The sequence below is a fragment of the Ipomoea nil genome, unplaced genomic scaffold, assembly GCF_001879475.1.
Source record: "Ipomoea nil cultivar Tokyo-kokei standard unplaced genomic scaffold, Asagao_1.1 scaffold0317, whole genome shotgun sequence".
Lineage (NCBI taxonomy): Eukaryota > Viridiplantae > Streptophyta > Magnoliopsida > Solanales > Convolvulaceae > Ipomoea > Ipomoea nil.
The window spans coordinates 3,464,476-3,486,016 of record NW_017616745.1 but is presented as its reverse complement, the minus strand read 5'-3'; the positions used below and the strand labels follow the sequence as shown (position 1 = coordinate 3,486,016).

Below are 21,541 nucleotides of genomic sequence, written 5' to 3'. Positions count from 1 at the left end.
TTTAATATATTTGTAATAGAAAAAAGTAGTAAAATTATATGTTCACATCCCGCTTTCAGGTGCAGAAATGACGCCCATCTTTCTACCGAACATATAAGCCTTTTTGCAAACTTATGCTACTAATTCATTGTTTTTCAATTACTGCTCCAAAACATTACTCCTTATAATTTGTGCTTCAAATTTGTGTTCTTTATAACTTGTGATCCAAATTTGTGCTCTTTATTTCAAAAAATAAAATTGTATAAATCTATTTAGATAACCAAATCTTTATAAATTGCAAAAAGAAACAAAGAAAAAAAAAAAAAGAAGGTACAAATACACTCAACATAATATTCTAACACAATGACACCATATAAATTTCAAATAAAATGAAATAAAATAAAATACAATCCATAGCATAGCTGATAAGTCAATTTTGACTGATTTGAATTGTCAATAGCTATTTTGTATTTAGTAAAATGACTTATTACATTAACTTATTGGGACAATAAATCAAAATCTGAAACTAATTAATTCAATTAACTATCAGTTACAGATACTACAATGTAATAAAGTTAGTAACATTCAAAAAAAAAAAAAATCAACTATCAATTATAATTCATTTGTCAAACACTTCAATACTCCATATTTGTTAATAACAATTTAAAATGAAATATTTTTTCATTGTTAATTAATAAATCATTTTTCATATTATATGGTATGATTTTTTTTTCTTTTTTGGAACAAAAGAGATAATCTATCATTCACAAAAGCAGGTCCCAAAATAATTCATTAATTCCAAAAAAGTGCAAAATCGCACCGACACAGACATTCAAAATTCGTGAAGAAAAACAGGGGAAGTTGGAAAGGGCAAAAGCGGAATTAACGGTAATGTACAAGGGCAAAGGTGAAAATTCCTAACCGCGCGAATCATCCCACAGTTCGTTATTAACAACTTAAAACTAATTTCAGCGCCAGATTCTGCGACTTAAAAGATAGGGATATGGGTGTGATTAGCTACTTTTCCGGACCTTTTTTGGTCTTTTCACACCTAACCCCCACTCTCCCTCTCACTTTACCTTTCTCTTTCGCCTACTCTCTCACTCTCTCTCTATATCTCTTCGTTTCTCTCTCTCTGTATCTATCTCTGCAGCATTGGATTCTCGGACTTTTTTTCGCGAAAATGGGTTCTCGGTCAGGGTCGCACCAGTTGAGCAATGGGCTGTACGTGTCCGGCAGGCCGGAGCAGCCGGCGAAGGATCGAGCTCCGGCAATGGCGTCGCGCGCGGTGCCGTACACCGGCGGCGACGTGAAGAAGTCCGGCGAACTGGGGAGAATGTACGGAGTGGATTTCTCGAGCGGGGAGATCGCGGCGCCGCCCGCGCTGAAGGCCTTGACGAGAGCTTCGTCGTCTTCGCAGCAGCAGCAGCAGAGCAGTGTCCCCGTCAGATCCGGCCCGAGCTCGGGGGAGCTTCCCCACAAATCCAACAACTCCGGCCCGATCCCCAAGAGATCATCGTCCTCTTCGTTCTCGGGCCCAATCATGACGCCCATTCAGCCCACCGGGCTCATCACCTCCGGCCCATTGGGCGCCGGCGCCGGCCGCCGCTCCGGCCACCTCGAACCCGCCGTTCCTTCCACCAAACTGCAGTACGGTGCGGCGGTTACTAGGCTGAGCGAGCAGACGAAGCTAGGGTTTAGAGTGTCGAAGCTCGCCACGTGGGCGTTTCTAGTGGTGCTTTTAATGGCTCTGGTCGTCGGAGCCTTCTTGATGGTTGCGGTGAAGAAGGCGATGGTCCTCATTGCCCTCGCCGGAGTTCTAGCGCCTGTGGTATTGTTATTTATATGGAATGTGGCGTATAAAGAACGAAGCTTGCTGGGCTTTCTGAAAAGACATCATAGTGCAGAGCTTAGAGGTGCCATTGATGGACAGTACATCAAGGTCACTGGGGTAATTTCACTCTCTCATACCCATCTATACGCACAAGAATGTATGTATGTATATATATATATATATATATATATATATATATATATATATATATATATGTGTGTGTGTGTGTGTGTGTGTGTGTGTGTGTGTGTTTTAGCAAATTATTAGAAATTTTTGGCTGGATTCTTTTATTCTAGTTCTGCTTATGTTACTCTTCTATATATTTTATTTTAAGGTAATATTAATAATACTTTCTTTCCTGAACATACCTTAGCGCATGGCAGACACTAATCTATGATGTTGGTAGTTCATGACAAGAATGGACTTCTCTGTAATGTAGTGTAATTTCGATTAAAAAAAAAAAGATAAAAACTTTGTTGTGATTCATGGCCTAGTGGCAATCTGATTCTTGCCTGTAACTGAATTTTTTATTTTTTATTTTTTATTTTAGTTTTTGTTGGAATTAGGCTGCCTGAACATTAGGTTAGGCAAGATACCATTACGGTAGTTTGGGATTCTTCTTTCCAAAAGGTTGAACCCCAACCCTAAGGACCCCCACACCCCGGCCCGATAGAGCATGGAGGATGTAAATCATGGTAACTCAATTGAACATGAACCACAGAAGCTAGACCCTTACTGCGCACAAGGAGCCCCCTCACTTTGAGAGGTTGCTCCCACACTGGTGAGACTCGATCCCTGGTCATTCTTTCCAACTTTAACCTCTATGACCAGTTGAGCTGCCCATGCGGGCTAGTTTGGGATTGTTGTACTTCCCCTTGGGGGTGTATGTATATTGTGGATTGCGATACCATATGCAAACATTTGGTTGGATACCATAATAGGTTTTGATTGTAAAATGGATGCCTGGTGGAGTGGAGTGGTGGGTTCTGCTTATGAAGCTTTTACTCTATAGTAGTAATAAGTTATAGGCTGTAAATATTTACGGGCTGGCTGGAATTCTGTTAGTTGCTAGTCTTACGTAGCTGTGTAAAGTTCTAGAGTTGTGGTTGTTTAACAGATAAAAAGCGAAGAACCTACTACTATAATGGTTAAAAGGAGGTATATCCTTATCAAGATGCATATGATAGTGTGTTTTTTTGTAGGTGTAAGCCTTGATTTGTAGTTTTTGTTGCACATTCGTAGCATCCTCAAGTAGAACTAATTTAATGACTAGTGGAATCAGATGTGTTGTTGGCGGGGAAATTGGGAGAAAATGAAGAGATCGAGTGGTGGCATCGCTCTTCCTTTCCCTCTTTATGTATCAGAAACGTAAAGAATGATCTCGTGCCTAAATGACATTAGTAAACCGATCTTTTAGGAAATGGTTTATTAGGGATTTGAAGCTTTCAGTAATTTGGTTTCTGCATAACCTCAAAGGTCTCGTTGTGAAATATGTTTTTTGTTTTTTTCATCAATAGTTATTTCCGCTGGAGCTTGGACTTAGTCATGAGTATTTATCTATGTAAATTGCTAACGTTTTACACTTGTTGACATTTACGAAGCTTATTTATTCATCACCCGAGTGTTTTTCTGTAGATTGTCACCTGTGGCAGTATCCCTCTCGAAACTTCTTTCCAGAGGATACCGAGATGTGTATATGCGTCAACAGAATTGTATGAGTACAGAGCGTTGGGTGCAAAACCCGCAAACTCTAGGCACTGCTTCTTCACATGGGGACTAAGGCATTCTGAGGTTAGTAAGTGCGAAGAACGTAGTTTTGCTTTCCAGTAGCTGGTCCTTCGTTTTTTTCATTTAGCTTCGAGCTCTTAGAATTACCGAGGGTATAAATGGAACATGTTCGTGCTTATTGGCGGGTTTTCTTTCCACAATCGTTGTTTCCAAATATTAGTTCTGGACTCAAATGACCTTAGAAAGTTGCGGTTCAAGGACATTAGTGATGGTTTTATTAGAGTTAATACCTCAAATGGTCCTTCGAGTATTAGGGATTTACCAGTTGTGGTCCTCTGAGTTTTAAATGACCTACAATGGTCCTCCATATTAGTTAATAACTCTAATGGTCCGCCGGAGACGAAGACGTCCCTTCATCTCTGGCAGGGAGATAATGGAAGCCCTTCGGTCATGGAGGACCATTGTAGGTCATTTAAAACTCGGAGGACCACATCTGGTTAACCCCTAATACTCGGAGGACCATTAGAGGTATTAACTCGTTTTATTATCTTCTTCCCTTGGCAACTCTCGAGTCATTATCCAAATGCTCTTCTGGTAGATCATGTATTTCTTGTTTCTTCTTAAACAGAGATACATGGCTGACTTCTATATATCAGACTACCGGACTGGATTAAGGGCTCTAGTGAAGGCGGGCCATGGAGCTAAGGTTGCTCCATTCGTGAAATCATCAACCGTTGCTGACATGACAAAGAGCAACAGGGATTCGTCTCCAAATTTCTTGCAGTGGCTTGCAGATCGAAGCCTCTCAAGTGATGACCGTGTAATGCGCCTCAAAGAAGGGTAAGCAACCACGATCTCTCTCTCTCTCTCTCGGGTTTTTGCGTCTAATGACTAACTAGATTCTAGAAATGGTGTGGATTTCTGAAAAGACTGCTCCTCGTATGATAGATACATCAAGGAAGGAAGCACGGTGAGTGTAATGGGGGTCGTGAGGCGCCATGAAAACGTGCTGATGATAGTTCCACCTAGAGAAGCTGTTTCGGTGGGCTGTCAATGGATGCAATGCATAGTCCCGACCTACACCGAAGGACTGATCTTGACATGCGAAGATGCCCAAAGTGATGGTGTAATTCCTGTATAGATTCTGCAGAAAACCATCTCGAACCTCGATCTAGACCTCATCAGATATGGCTGAAAAAGCGCAAATCTGATAGCAATGTTGGGAAGCCAGAGCCCTGAGGATTTCAAAGTGTGTATAAAATGGCATGGAGAGTGAAGAAGAATGGGTTGATCTATCACTTTTTGCTGTAATGGTGACCCCATACATCTGTTCCTGCCTGAGTTTAGCCATGCAGTGTTTGCATTGAGCTGATATCATTCACAATTTTTTCCTTTAGCCTTCCTCGTGTAAATATTTTTTATTGAGCTGCTTTTTGTGCTTATGACTTTTCCCTTTTTTCTCTCCACATCATCTGTTTTTTCTTTTTTTTTGGTGGCGGGGAAGAGTAAACTCCGTTCCTATGTAATAACTTGAGCTCGACCAGAAAGATGTTGATAAAGGCATGCTTCATCCAACCCAATCACCCCTTTTGAGGCATTAGAGCAATCTCAATAGATGGAGATTTTAGTTGGCTTTTGCAGATGTGATTAAGAGAGAGAACATGTGAGAGAGAAGGGAAATGAAGAAAAAAGAAGAAGAAAATGTAATAGAACTAACGTGCTTGTTGGGCACGCATCGCGCAACTGATGAGAAAGTCGTTTTTTGTGAGATAGTGGGTCCTACTTGCAGGAGGAATTCAAGCTTCTCTCTTTTCCACATGGATGTAAAAGTTGCAAAAATCATCCAAAAATTCTCCTATTGAGGATGCTCTTAGTGTTTGTTTTGTTTTTTTAGTGATCCAACTTTTTTAGTTTTGTTGGACTGCATGTACTCGTCCATTAGGTTCCATGAGGAGGTAAACTGAGCCAGCTTAGACCCCCTAGTGTTTGTTTTTTGGTACATCTAAAGAGGGATTGTGGTACTTCAAATCCATGTCTGCTACTTGAAAAGATGTACGGAGTATAATTTAGGCGTAATTGCAACCAAAGTCGATTAGATAAACTAAAATTAAGATTGTATAAATATTATTATTTAAAAATAACATTTTTTGCTCCTAATTTTACCCAATTTAGTCATCAACTATAGTGATTTTTTTCAATTTAGTCTTTCATTCTAACAGTCGAGAACTCAATTAGATAAAATTATCAAAATCGAAAACCTAATTAAGCACAAAAAGTCATTTAGAACTAAATAAAAAAGACTAAATTAGGTATTAAATCTTCTTTTTCCTATATTAAGAACACAATTTTAGTCTTTCAATTTTAGCCCCTCTTGTTGGTAGTTTTGGTTCATCACCCTATAACAAAGGGCTTAACGGTTTAAAATTCCAAATTACAATTTTGTCCCTGTATTTGACTAACAAAACCCCGTACATGCAATGCAAACGTGATGAACTTAACGGTTTTTATTTGCGAGAGACCAAAACCGTCACCTTATAAAACATTTAACGGCCAATAATGTTCACATTAACAATTGAGGGATTGAAATCGCTATTTCGTGACATCGTGATTATGTCATAACAAGGTGGAAAAAATAATTGACTTTTTGGATCATACAAACTGTGCTTTGTAAACCAAAGACTGCAAAAAGGATCTCAGAGTCTGGAAGGCATTCCTCCAGCAACTACCAAGGTTTCTCCAGTTATATAAGCAGCATCGTCGGACGCCAAAAAGGCGGTGGCCGCCGCCATGTCTTCTGTCTTCCCGAGCCTATTGAGAAGCGTCTTCTCCTCGAGGGATTTCCTCTACATTAAAGAACCAATTCCAAGTTGGGTCACAAATCCACAATGGTGAAGAAGCTCAATGTGACGAGACGAGACGAGTCTCAAACAAGCGTTGAGAACTTACCATTTCCTCGGTCCTCGTTATGAAATCAGCAAAGTGCGTGGGCACGAAGCCCGGTGCTACACAGTTAACACGAGTATTCGGTGCCATTTCAGCTGCAAGCGCCTGACAGTCCACACGCAACTTGAAATGAAATAAAACGAAATGCTGCCACTATATGTAACGAGAATGTATCGAGTACCTTGGTAAGCCCAAAAAGAGCGGTTTTGGTCACTCCATACATTGACATTCCTTGTGGCGGGTTGAATCCAGTAATAGAAGAGATTAAAACGACAGATGAACCTTTCTGCATGTGAGGAGACGCATCCTGTTGCAAGGGAAATCGAATAAACTTGATAAGCAATTGCTATTACAAACGAAACTTCAAGTTATTAGGGCCCTCGTCATTCCACCCAGACAACTCGAGATAAATCTTGTCCATGCCCATTAGCCCGACTTACTTGAAGTAGGAGTATAGAGGCTTTCACATTGATCTCCCATAGCTTGTCAAGGACAGATTCTTTAGTTTCCAAAATTGAATCCACCGAAGGGTTGGCAGCAGCATTGGACACAATTACATCTATCTTTCCATATTTCTGCAATAAAATCATTAAGTTTCTATAGATTTCTTTGAAGAATAGAGATGAAGAAATTTGCCTACCAAGCAAGGTGAGACATTAACTTCCAACCAATGCCACTCGCCCCCGTAGTTAAAACTTCTCTTTTGATACATTAGGTAATTAAAGCATGTGCTCCATCTTAACTAAAAGCCTAAGCTGATAGTTAGATTGCACATTAATGGCTATATGCTCAACAATCCTAAGCCCCCCAGCGCCCCGGCCCAAGTGCGACTGGAGGAGGTAAATCACGAGTCGCCCCGTCAGTGTCTCTCATATCGGTCAAGGTCTCTCAATGACCCTCGTTCCTAGTGGGATTCGAACCCTTTAGTGAAAGATATCAAATAACACTCTCTCAACCCATCACCACATCTAGAGGATAATTTCTACATTGGATTGCAATAAATCTAAACCACAATTCATTACAAAAATGGATTTGGATTCAAACAACCAAGAATTACCTGCACTGTCCTCTCTACCAAATTCTTCCTATGCTCTGCATTTGACACGTGGCATACTACTCCCAACACTTCAATGCCTTTACTCCTCAGTTTCTCAACTGCTTCATCCACATTTTTCTGCAAACAAAACATCATAGTACCTTCCTCAACTCACAAAAATTCCAAAATTCCCAATCTGAACAAAAGCTAAAACCCCAAAACCAAACCTTGAAAATGACCCATACAAGATTTGTACCACCAACATTAAAAAAGTTTATATCTTTGGTAAAATCTATAAGACCCAGAAGTTAAAGTCTGTTAACTTTCAGATAAAAGTCAAGAATTTTGTTTTTTTTAAAAAAAAAAAAAAAAAAAATTTAACCTGCTTGCGAGAAGAGATGACAACGGCGGCCCCCTCGCCGCCGATCCGCTCGGCGATGCTGAAGCCGATGCCTTGAGTTGAAGCTGTGACGATTGCCACTTTCCCTTGGAATCGCTTTCCGATCTTCTCCATTGCTTTCTTTCTCCAGTAGCAGAGACAGCTGGCCTGCTGTAGAAATGCCGTGTTTCCTAACGGCGTCGTACGTTGTTCATTCAAAGCATGTTCGACTTGTTTACAATTTAATTCTTTTTAATATTTAATTTATTATTAGTTAAATAAGATTTATGAATAAGGGTCAAATATGTCATCCAACTTAGAGCTATCGAAACAAGCTAGGAGGGTGAGGTCTGTCAAAGCCCGCTGAGGCACGCTATATGGTAGTGGTGGAGTAAAAAGCCCGCTAAATACGAATCTAAGAAAGGTCGGCCCGAATCATCCCGACTTAAGCCCACGGACTTTGGCGGAGACTATCAAATTTTAAAAGTTTTAAATTTAAATAAAAAATGAATATCAAAAGCTAATAAGTATATATTAAAATAATTTGGATAGTTTAAACATATATTAATGCATTTGTAATTTGTTAAACACAATAATAAGTAATAACTAATAAATAATTAATCAAATGCATAATGTGTTAATCCATAAATCAATAACAAATCATTTATACAATGTATTAATTCTTTTTACCTTGATTATATATAGTGATGATTTCTTGATTTTTGAGTTAAATGTAAACCAAAATTCAAAAATGGTACCCATAATTGAGCAATGCATTACACACCTGTTGGAATCATACTATTTCCTATCCTGGAAATGACTTAATTCAAGGGAAAATGGCACTTTTTCTCCTTAAGTTATATATTTATAGCACTTTTTCCCCCTCAATTATTTATATAAACACATTAGTCCCCTCAATTATTTTAAAAGTGATGGTTTTTCCCCCTAATATATTAAATTGACATTTCTACCCATAAAGTAAACATTTTATTTATTTCACTTCTCCAACAAATTATTGCGTATATGTAGCGATTACCATGGTTCGGTTCGAACTGAACCAGACACTATATCAATTGAATTAAAAGTTTTCGGTTATGATTCAAATCTAGAACCCAATATTTGGATTTCAATTTATTAAATTTAAGAATAAAAAAAACTGGATCATGAACCGTGAACCGGCAATTCCGGATCCTGTTAGCGATTTTGAACCGTCTTTATTTTAAAATTTTATTTTTTATTTTAAAATAATCTAAATTCAACAATAAATGTATTTTATTTTTTCAGTTTGGAACATGAACCGGTCATTCCGGTTCGCGATTTTAATAAACTCTAAATATCGCGTTTTGATTATAAATTGTAATTGGAATATTTTGGTTTGGTTGCTATAGTATCGTTTGGTTTGAACCAAATTATATTAATAATTTGTTGGAGAAGAAAAATAAATGAAATATTTATTTTAAGGTAAATATGTCCATTTAACATTTCAGGGGAAAAAAAAGCCACTTAAATAATTCAGGAGAAAAAAGTGTCATTTCCCCTTAATTCAACAATATTATATATAATGCGTACACGTACTAATTACTAATACATTTTTTCAGAAATATTATATATAAATATAAAATCAAATTAAAAAAAATACAATGTACTAATTATTACTCCGTAATACATTTTTTTAATATAAATAAATAAACACATATTTATAATTATATAAAAGGTTATATATATACACACACACACTAATGTTTTAATATAATCAAGTTGACAAGACAAATTTAATGTTGTAAATTTACTATTGTAACATTTATTTATGTTAATAATTTTTTATTATACATTTGACGGGTTTGATATGGTGGGCTAAAATGTTCGCCAAAATATGGGTCTAAAATATCAAAGCTCGCGCCTGCCTTTTTTTTTTTTTGGCGTCAAGGGACGGGCTAGCTCGGAGGGCTAAGTCCGTGTTGACGGCTCTAATTCAATTACATATCAAACTGCAATTAGGTCATCAAACTAAAAAAAAAAAAATAAAAAAAATATACAATTGGATTCTTGAACAACACAAATCCATGCAATTCAACTCAAAATGACCTCTTTACCTGATAGAATGCTAACATAGTGGTTATCGAATTTAAAAAATAATTTTTAAAATTTTATTTTAATAACGTATTTTGCCCTTATTCTTAAAATTTATATATTTACAAAAATTGGTGATTTATTCGGGGCAAAAGTCATAACATGAACTGTTAGTATACGGTTCTAGCCGTTCGTGAAACATTGATCAACTCTTTAAAAAAAAAAACTTTTAAATATAATTAATTATTTAAATTTAAATTTTAAAGTATTACAAGTTATTAAAAAATGAGAACCGTTGATTTGAGTTTTCCTCTTATGTGATAAATAGTCAATTTTAGACCAAGCGAACTTGTATTCCCTATTTCTCTTATGCTAATCTGTTAGTTAGCTTCTTGAGGAAGCTAATGGTTTGATTAGGACTGAACAGCAAAAGTGAACAAAAACTAGTTGGGGGAAAAACATCATTTAGACACATACGTGGAGAAAAAATTGAAAAGGTACAATTTTGTCACTTAAGCTTAATTAGTATGGGAGAGGCTTGTCACTTTGTCCTTGTTTTCTCGGGAATTTGGGATGCAAGAAACAAGCAAATTTGGGAGGGAGTGCGTATGAATCCTAGAGGGGGGGAGGGGGGGGGGGGGTGGTCCGGGAGGATAGGAACACGATTGGTATGGGTTGGGTTTTACGAGACTGGCGGGGGCATTGTGTGGCATCAGGAGCGGTGGGTAAGAATGGTGCGGTTTTACTTGAGGAGGCTGAAGCGTTAAGTATCCGGAAGACCCTGAGTTGATTTAAGAGTCAAAGTTAATTATGATGATGTTACTTTCGAAACTGATGCTCAACTTGTCCTTACTCAGTTGCATCTTGAGAATCGTTTGCCTTATAGATTGATCCTTCATGATATTAATAGTCTTCTAGTTTTATTTTTAAATGTTTCTCTGTTTTGTTAAGCTGCTAACGTTGTGGCTCATTTATTAGCTAGGGATGCTAGTTTATTGTTAGAGAGTCGGGTTTGGTTTGATACTGACCCGTTTTTTTATTTTTCACGCTTTGTGTAATGACTTGAAGAATATATAAAGTGTTTTGTGTTTTTGTTTAAAAAGAAAAAAAAAAAAAAGAGAAAACCATTCATTTTCTTTCTCCTTCATTTTTGGTACAACTTTGCTGTGAGTTTTGCCAATTTCTTGGGTGTTATCTTCATCAGATATTTTGAATGTCAGTTTATATTTATTTTAGGCATCTTTTGGGTATTCTCGTACTATTTGTATTCATTTTCATCTTGTTCACGGTAGTTAAATATTTTCTATACGAGATATTATTTCTTTTAGCTTGTAATTGTGAAAGAATGTCTTTGGCCTAGAGTTTGATGTATTTGGTAATTTAATTAGGGATGTATGGCTCGTGTGATAGCTTGAGAAAAATTTATGGATGTATGGCTTTGGTGATTTATATGTTGTGTGATTGAGAAAAATTCAACATTATTACTCAAAAATATATATTATATTAAATAAATTTCGTTCATGTAACTCATAAATTGTCCATTTTTTTTTTCTTAAAAATAAAAGTAAATAATGATGTGTGGACGAAAATATTGGCTATAACGGAGTTAGTGGTGGTGATGAGTTAAGTAGGTGGATATGGTAGGTATAGTAGTCGAGGTGCAAACAAAATGAACTTGAAACTAGTTAGGCTTGAGTTTGAGTTTAAAATAGTTATAGTATCTTGAGTTTGAGTTTAAAATAGTTATAGTATCTTGAGTTTGAAATTGATCAAGCTTAACCATTTAAACTAGACTTTAGTTCACTAATTTTATAAGGCTTAATCTCAAATTAATTAATCACTTGGGTAATAGTCATATCATATTTTGGGTAATAATTATAGTATAGTTAATAATTGTTAAAGTAATAATTTTAAATATGATACATGATTGTCAATTACGTAGTGTGATGACATTTTGGTTACCATTCCAAATGAGTGATCATAGGTTCCAATTCCGGTGGTGGGGATTTAGATTCTTTGAACAGGTATGATACTATCTTGTAAAAAATCATAAGTATTTAAGAAAAAAATATAATACATAATTAAATATAATTATGGTAATATTTAATATATAAATTTGTCAAATAAAATAAATAGTACAATATTTGTAGCGCAATTTACAACTCAATAAACATAAATTATGGATATCAACATAGATCCATTAAATATAATTATGGTAATATTTAATATATAAATTTGTCAAATAAAATTAATAGTACAATATTTGTAGCGCAATTTACAACTCAATAAACATAAATTATGGATATCAACATAGATCCACTCTTATAACTTTTTTATATATTTATATGTATAGATAGATTATTATTATTATTATTATTATTATTATTATTAAGAGTTTTTTTTTTATATACTTTTGGTCCTATGACTTTAGAGTCTCCGTCAACTTGAGTTCATTTCTAATAAAAAAACTCACCGAAAGTACTACATACTTATGTTGGTAATGAAAATTGTGAACTCAAGTTGGAGGATACTCTACAATCATAGGGTTAGAAAAACTCTTTGAAAAATACTACTCCCACTTATTTTTAAATTTTATTGGAGGAATATGTTTCCTCATGTTTCCTATATATGAATTTTTTATCTACTGAGACTCAAACCCACAACCTCTCATATAAAGGAGGAACTTGGTGCCAAAGTGAATTTAATATTTAATTTTATATTTTTATATTTAAAAGGTAGTTTGGGGTAAAAAGAAAAAAAGTTTATTGGTAAAATCTCATAGCTATATTAATGGTATAAGGATTTGTTAGTTAGCTTCTGGAGGAAGCTAATGGTTTAGGAATTTAGAATTGTGAACAGCAAAAGTGTGTGTAAAAAAAAAAAAAAAAAAAAAAAAAAAGTGAACAAAAAGTAATTGGGGAAAAACATCAGGCAGTACATCATTTAGACACATGCAGCATGCAGTGCATAATTTTGGCACTTACGAAAACCATCCATTTGTTCAAAAAAAAAAAAAAAACCAAAAAAAAAACATCCATTTTCTTTAATTTCTCCTTATTTTTTGTACAGCTTTGTCGTGAGTTTGCCAACTTTTTGGGTGCTATATTCATCAAATATTTTAAAGGTCAATTTATACTTATTTCATGTATTTTTTTTTTTTAGTATTCTCATATTATTTGTATTCATTTTCATCTTGTTCAGGGTAGTTAATATTTTAAATACGAGATATTATTCTTTTTAGCATCTGAATGTGAAAGAATGTCTTTCACCTAGATTTGATGTATTTGATGATTTATAGATGTATAGCTCGTGCGATTGCTTGAACTTTTGTACCAAATTTGTTATAGTGAAAACTTTGTTAGTGTTGGTCGATCTAGTGATATTTTCTTGGTTTGGGATTTTTTACGTTGATATTTAATTTTAGATTATTGTGTATTATCGCGTGCTGTCGTGCACCGTGTTGTTTTGTGATTTTCATTATTACATGAAGTGAAATTTTTCCTCAACAACAACTTTTGTTACAGTTAGTTTTATCTATTCTAAATTACCTATATATTTTCTCAAAATTTCAAACAATAATTCGAATCTTGAATTGTCATGTTTGAATCGTAACCACACAGTTCATGATTCAGATTCACCAAAATAAAAACTTATATTTTAACTGTAATCCTTTATGTTCAAACCTTAACTTGACTCTTCATTCCATACACTTACAATAATAGTATAGGATCGAATGATCGATTCACAAAATTCATGATTTGATTTATATTTTCCTTTTTATGTATTTTACTCCCTCATGCAAATAATACATTCACGTACTTCATGCTCACGCCTCATAGAGGATATAAAAGTTGGTTATTGTCATTCACACTTTTTAAATATTTTTTCTTAGGGTACATTCTAACTTATTTATAATATATATATATATATATATATATATATATATATATATATATATATATATATATATATATTCAACAAATTATGTCGACCGTGATTAATGCGGGATGAGATTCGAACCTAAGACTTTTTTTTTATTGAAAGTTCATCTCATAGATATCATGACCATTCTAATCAAATTAAATAAAATAGGGGTCATGTTCTATATATATATATAGAGAGAGAGGTTCAGGTGCATTTAAGTGTTTCCCGTGCGGTTGTGCGGGTGATTAATGTGCGCGAGTTTTGTACTTAATGTGCGTGAGTCTTGTGCTTAATGTGCGTGAGTGTGAAATGTTTAATTTACGTGAGTTTTGTACTTAATGTGCGTGAGTCTTGTGCGTAATGTGCATGAATTTTGTGCTTAATGTGCGTGAGTGTGTACTTAATGTGAGTTGTTTTTGAAACTTTAAAGTGCATGAGTTTTATACTTAATGTGCGTGAGTTTTGTGCTTAATGTGCGTGCGTCGTTTGCTTAAGGTGCGTGAGTTTTGTACTTAATGTGCGTGAGTGTGTACTTAATGTGAGTTGTTTTTAAAACTTAAGGTGCGTGTGTTTTTGTGCTTAACATGTGTGAGGCTTGTGCTTAACATGCGTGAGACTTGTACTTAGCATGCGTGAGGCTTGTGCTTAACATGCGTGAGGTTGTGTTCTGAAGGTGTTTTGTTTGTGTGCTTAATGTGCGTGTGTTGTGTACTTTAAGTGCGTCAGATTAATGCTTAACGTGCGTCCACCCGCGCAACCGCACGGAAAGCTAGCCTCAAATGCACCTGATTCCTTCCCTATATATATATATATATATATATATATATATATATATATATATATATATATATATATATATATATATATATATATATATATATATATAAAAGGTAGAGTTCCAGTGAGAACATCTGCTTAGGTGAGAACGTGAGAACATATCATGTCCATCAATCTAATGTTTTTTAATGGTCTAGATTGGATTAAGTGTGTGCAAACATGCATTAAATGTGTGCAAACGCGATTTAGTGTGTTTGCACACATTTAATGCGTGTTTGCATACACTTAATCTAATATAAACCATTAAAAAATATTATATGGATGCATATGATGTGTTCTCACGTTCTCACCTAAGCACATGTTCTCATATGATCCTAACTGTATATATATATATATATATATATATATATATATATATATATATATATATATATGGGTCATTGTTTAGGTGAGTTCACCCTTCTCATGAGTCCGTGTGAAAAAAAAAAAAAAAAAAAAAAAAAAAAAAACGAAACACACCTCCATTAACGTCATCCATGCTTCGGGAAAAAAGGAAGGACACGTCTGAATAGTGAACAAATAGAAAATTTCAATCGACCTATTGAGTCACCGTGATTTACATCCTCCCACATGCTCTGTCGAGTCGGAGTGTGGGGGGCCCTTAGGATTAGGGATTCAGTATTTTGGGGTAAGAAAATTTCAATTGTTAACAAAGGAGAAAATACATACAATCCTACCAAAATTAAAACACCTAAAATCAAGCATAATATATCAATCGAATCTATATATATATAAAAGTAAAATCCTCCAAACCAATTTTCCCCCCAAAACTTAGGACCATTTTTGTAAATTCATATATATTGAAATAATAATTATAGATATAAAAATTTACATATATAGTCATTTATATATACGTGTGCTATTATATATATATTAGATTAGATTAGATGTATATATTGATAGTAATAATATATAAATTAGGTAGTAAAAGAATAATTAAATAATTAAATATAGTAAATATTCTGTGTGATATATATATAGACATTATATACAATTAATATTTAATTTAATCTATATCTATATATACTAATAATAATAATAATAATAATAATTTTATTACCTTACGTACTTTACTTTCTATATATTTTTAAATAAATTATTATACTTTCCTTTCGAATTACTATTTTTCACCTATAAATACAAATTTTTAGACTTTGGCATTCATTCATCTTCCCTCACACTACTGGTTCTTCATGATTTTTAATATATTCGTACGTTTTCTTCAATCCTAGCAAAACTCATTCACTTAATCTCTACTTCAGGTAATTGTTTCTACTCTCCAAATTCTTTTGTTTAAATCTAAGTTTGTTGACATTGATGATTATGATGATCAATGAATAATATGCTTCGCTTATTATTATTATTATTGGATTTATTTGATTCACATGCAGGTTTCTTATCAAGGTGGTTAGGATGCTATTAAGATTATAGAAAGTTTGCCTTTGAGGGTAAGATTTTGAATTCACCAAAATTATTATTTTCCCCGAGTACTGTATGTATTGATATTATATGTGATATTATATGATATATGTTATTCATGTGAACACAAGTACATTTATCGATAAATAGTAATATTGTGAGTGGTGATTTTCGAGAATGAGTTTCGATTTGTAGAACTCGTGCGTTATGTAAATACTTGGCTTGAAATTTTTGGTGTTGTATACATAGTAGTATTGTGAAATTGTATTAATACTGGATTATGGACTATAATTATATTTTGGATAAATCATGTGGAGAAAATTGTATTTCTTTTTTTTTTTTTTTTTTGAAAAATGTATTTGGAGAAAATTATATATTCTGGAGAAAATTGTATTTTTGTGGAGAAAGTATTTATTTGTGGAGAAATAATGAAATTTTGAGAAAATAATATATTGTGTGGTGTCCAAGTAAGAGTGAGTACTGTTTATTTGGACTATTTACTACTCATTGGGCTTAGAATCACATGAGAGTACATCATATGAATAAAAAATATTTAAAGAAAAACATGAATTAAAGAAATGAAAGTATAAAATTAACAAAACATGAATATTTATAATTTTTTTTTAAAAATATACATACAATTATACACTATAATAATCATACAATATTTAAATGCTACTTTTTAAATTTCTAAATGTAATTTTTTTAATTATAAATCTATCAATATAAATTATAATTAATGAAATTAAATTATAGAATTTTTCTATATACATATTAATAAATATTATGTGTATATACAATGTATTATACAATCATATAAGGAAATGTGTCCGATTAGAGTTTAAATTTATTCATACAAAATTTAGAATTTACATTTTTTTATTGATTTCTAAATATAATTCTCTTAGTTAGTATTCATATTTTTAGAATTATAATATATATGAAATAAAATTAGGAATAAATAAATTTAATTATGTGATTTTTTTAATAAATTTATCTAAATATACAACATGATTAGAGATTATATTAACCATACAAAAAAAATTCTCACACCAAAAAACATTAACCATACAAAATTTAAATTTAAATTTTGTATATTATGAAAATAGATACTTGACCAACTATATAAAAGTCCAACTATATTATTATATTGTACATTATAATATATTTTCATTGTTTTCTATTTTTAATTTTAAATTCATAATATAAAAAAAAAAATTCGTGCAACGCACGGGTAAAACACAATCGTTATACCCTGCACCACGGCGTGCTCAGCACTGTGCGTCTCGCGTCTCTCAAAACGACGTCGTTTTGGGAGGCGCGGAAGGGGGTTGACGTGATTATGTGTATTTGTTTATATCATTATGTGTATTTATTTATACAATTATGTGTATCTTTTTATACAGTTATGTATTGCATCAGGGCGCCCAATGCAATGCGCGCCCTGGTGCATGATATAAATTGCCGGTAAAACACTATATTTTTAAAAATACAATTTGATAAATATCATAAATTAATTACTACAATATCATTTCTATTTATAATAATTAAAGAAAAAATAAATAATTCAAATATGTGAACCAATGATTTCAAAATAAAATTAATATACATTTACAAATAAATATAGCATTATTAGATTTACTTTAATTAGTTTTAATTTTCTTAATGAAATGACTTTTCTTTATTACTTTTTTATGGGAGTCTAAGGAAGTGTGTGGGCCGCTGGAAAATATTTTAAAAATAAAAATACTTACTAATAAAAAATAATTTTAAAATATGTTTTAACCCCTCATAACATGTGTAAATCTTATATTTTTTAAAAATATAATTTGATAAATATCATAAATTAATTAGTACAGTATCATTTCTGTTTATAATAATTAAAGAAAAAATAAATAATTCAAATATGTGAACCAATGATTTCAAAATGAAATTAATATACAGTTACAAATAAATATAGCATTGTTAGATTTAATTTAATTATTTTTAATTTTATTAATGAAATGACTTTTCTTTGTCCATTTTTGATGGGATACTAAGGGATCAGAGTGTTTGGATTGCTGGAAAATCTATAATCTATAATATAATTAAAAACAAAATTGTATTTACTTGATTTCCTGCTCAAACAATAGTAAATAGTAAAGGTAAATTAAAAAAGGAACATAAATATTTCACAATAATTCTATACATCATCATCAATTAAAAATGGAACAAAAATTAGTTAAATTAGAAAATAAATGAATATTAATAATTGACTGAAAATTAAAAATGAAAAAAGAAACAGAAATTAGGTTAATTGTAAAAGGAAATAAATATTAATAATTGATTAAAAATAAAAAAAAAATGATCCATAATGGACTAAAATGGAAAAGAAAATTGTCTGATTATTGCATTTTAATTTTTCACATTAATATTACAGAGTAGAATAAATTAAATCACAATTATATCATAAATATTTCACAATTTCAAGCAATGAAACATAAATCAAAAATGAAACGGAAATATTTCAATAATAATATCCTAAATCATAAAGTAAAAGTAAATAAAAAATGAAAAAGAAAGATTTCAATAATAATATTCTACACCATCAATAGTAAAGACATATTTTAAACAATAGTAAAGGTAAACTAAAAATGGAACAGAAATATTTCAATAAAAATATTCTACATCATTAATTAAAAATGGTTCAGATAGGTAAAAATATCACTGCATATGATATTCTAATTAACTAATTGACTGAAAATAAAAAAGAATAATTGTCTGAAAATGAATCTGATATTAGTAATTGACAGAAATTATAAAAGGAAATGAATATTAATAATTGACTACAAATAAAAAATGATCCATAATTGAAATGAAAAAATAAATTGGCAGATCATTGCATTTTAATTAAAAAATGAAACAGAAATTAAAAATTGGACGAAAATATTTCAATAATAATATTCTACATCATCAATAGTAAATGCATATTTTAAACAATAGTAAAATTAAATTAAAAATACAACGAAAATATTTTAATAAAAATATTCTACATTATCAATTATAACTGAAACAGAAATTAGGTAAAAATATCAATGCATCTAATATTCTAATTGACTAATTGACTAAAAAAAAGTAAAAATAAAAAAGAAAAATTGGCTGAAAATGAATTTGATATTACTAATTGACTGAAAATATAAAAGGATCACTAATTGACTGAAATTCTACCATTATATATTTTCACCCGAGTCACCCATCCTTTTGGACTAAAGGTGTTAGCTCTAGACGAAGATAGACAAGATTGTGTTGTTACTACCAATGTTGTCTACAAAGAGGTTTCAATAGTATGTAAATACAATTTGTGATATTATGTTTTTTTAAATGGAAAAATTGCTATATATCTAGACAAAAAATATATTTTCCATACAAATAAATTAGGATATCAATTCATTTTTATAACTGAGTTGCTAGAGAATGAGCACATTTGACTATTTATAAAAGTAATGAACAATGATAAATAAAATCTCCAAAGTTACAGCACCGCATGCGTACATCTACATATTAGCTATTAATTTGAGCAATTAATAACATAAAAACACATAAATGATCCAAACCATACCTTCAATTGCACTATATAATATTTGATGTTTTAATTTAAATAATTATATATCGATCCAAATATTCTTAATATATTACAACAAATCCATTCCGTGCATCGCACAGGCGCAAATACTAGTATCATACTAAAATATAATGAAAATCTGTCAAAATTTCATTTAAACCCCTACTAATTAATACGGAGTAGTTTTTAAAAAAGAAGAAACAAAAGAAATAATGTTAGCCATAAAAAATTCAAAGATGAATGATCCAATGTATATACACACACATACATACAATGTAATAGAATAACCCCCTCACTTTGAGAGGTAACTCCCACACTGTCGCTGGTGAAACTCGATCCCTAGTCATTCTTTCAAAATTTTACCTCTGTGACCAGTTGAGCTGCCCATGCAATTATGTTATACATTATTATTGTTAATACAATTCTCGATCTATTCGCTCATGGAAATGTGTCCACCTTGTAAGATGGACACGGTTTTAAAACTGTTCATAATTATAAATATATAGTTTACAAATTATGAATATATAATTCTATAACTATGAACATAAAGTTATGAACACATAGTTATGTAATTATGAATATAGAGATTCAATAATTTTGAATATGAAGTTCAAAACCATTAATTCACTCATCCAATGGGTCACCGCCTCACTTTGAATAGCAGAATTGCCAGGCAAATTATGCTGTGCATCCGTATGCACCATGCATGGTGCATACGGATGCAAAAACGACATCGTTTTAATAAAACGCGCGTCTCTCCTTAAAAAAAAAAATCAGGTTCGATTCCCAGCAACAACATATGAACTAAAATTCCATAATCGATGAACTATAATTCCATAATCGATGAACTATAATTCCATAATCTAATCTATGAACTAAAAATTCCAGAATGAATGAACTAAAATTCCATAATCTATAAACTAAAATTTCAGAATCGATGAACTACAATTCTATAATCGATGAACTATAATTCCATAATCAATGAACTATAATTCCATAATCTATGAACTAAAATTCTAGAATAAATGAACAATATAATGTTGTTGCTGGGAATTGAATCTGAATTTTTTTTAAAGGGGAGACGCACATTTTTTAATAAAACGACGTCGTTTTGGCATCCGTATGCACCATACGGATGCACAACATAACTATCCGCCAGAATAGGTATTTGAGCTTTTTCTCTCCATTATACGTTTATACACACACACAATGGGCCCATCGCCTCACTTTTTTTTTTTTTTTATAATTTTTTTTTGAACATCCATCGCCTCACATTGAATAGCAAAATTGCCTGAATAGGACAATTTACATCGTGCACCACAATGGACATAGTAATGTGCGTCCAAGAATAAAATACGCGTGTTTCAATTGCTGACGTCACTCTGTTCGTCTAAATGGCCAAAACCCGATTATGTATATTCAGTTAAAAGCTACTGTGTATTGTGTTATAAGTTTGTGTATTTAGTTAAGAGTTTCTGTGTATTCAGTTAAGAGTTGATGTGTATTCAATTAAGAGTTTTTGTGTATTCAGTTAAAAGTTTCTGTGTATTATGTATCATGTTAGATTATGTGTATTCAGTTATGAGTTTCTGTGTATTTTTTTTATGAGTTTATGTGTATTTGAAACATAGATTTTTTTTTTTTGGACAATGCACCAAAACGACGTCGTATTGATTGTTTATAAAAAATTAATTAATCAAACACTTATATTGATTGTTTAACCAAGTCAAACAACTAATAATAGTTAAATAAGTAAAATTGGCTCATTAACTAATATGTTACCAAACATGC

General features: G+C 32.2%; 2 protein-coding genes across 2 annotated transcripts; one reads left to right on the top strand and one right to left on the bottom strand.

Annotated features, from left to right (window-relative positions):
- Positions 1–1,074: 1,074 nt before the first annotated feature.
- On the top strand, positions 1,075–5,121 carry LOC109164783 (uncharacterized membrane protein At1g16860-like). The gene is made up of 4 exons (XM_019313335.1): positions 1,075–1,930; positions 3,449–3,604; positions 4,170–4,381; positions 4,490–5,121. Exons 1-4 carry the CDS (start codon positions 1,163–1,165, stop codon positions 4,680–4,682), a joined length of 1,329 nt encoding a protein of 442 aa, XP_019168880.1. The 5' UTR covers positions 1,075–1,162; the 3' UTR covers positions 4,683–5,121.
- A 958-nt stretch (positions 5,122–6,079) lies between these two features.
- LOC109165185 (tropinone reductase-like 3) lies at positions 6,080–8,099 on the bottom strand. The gene is made up of 6 exons (XM_019313841.1): positions 7,903–8,099; positions 7,542–7,658; positions 6,925–7,059; positions 6,666–6,791; positions 6,488–6,589; positions 6,080–6,384 (listed from the first exon to the last, which is right to left on the bottom strand). Exons 1-6 carry the CDS (start codon positions 8,032–8,034, stop codon positions 6,235–6,237), a joined length of 762 nt encoding a protein of 253 aa, XP_019169386.1. The 5' UTR covers positions 8,035–8,099; the 3' UTR covers positions 6,080–6,234.
- Between the last annotated feature and the right edge of the window lie 13,442 nt (positions 8,100–21,541).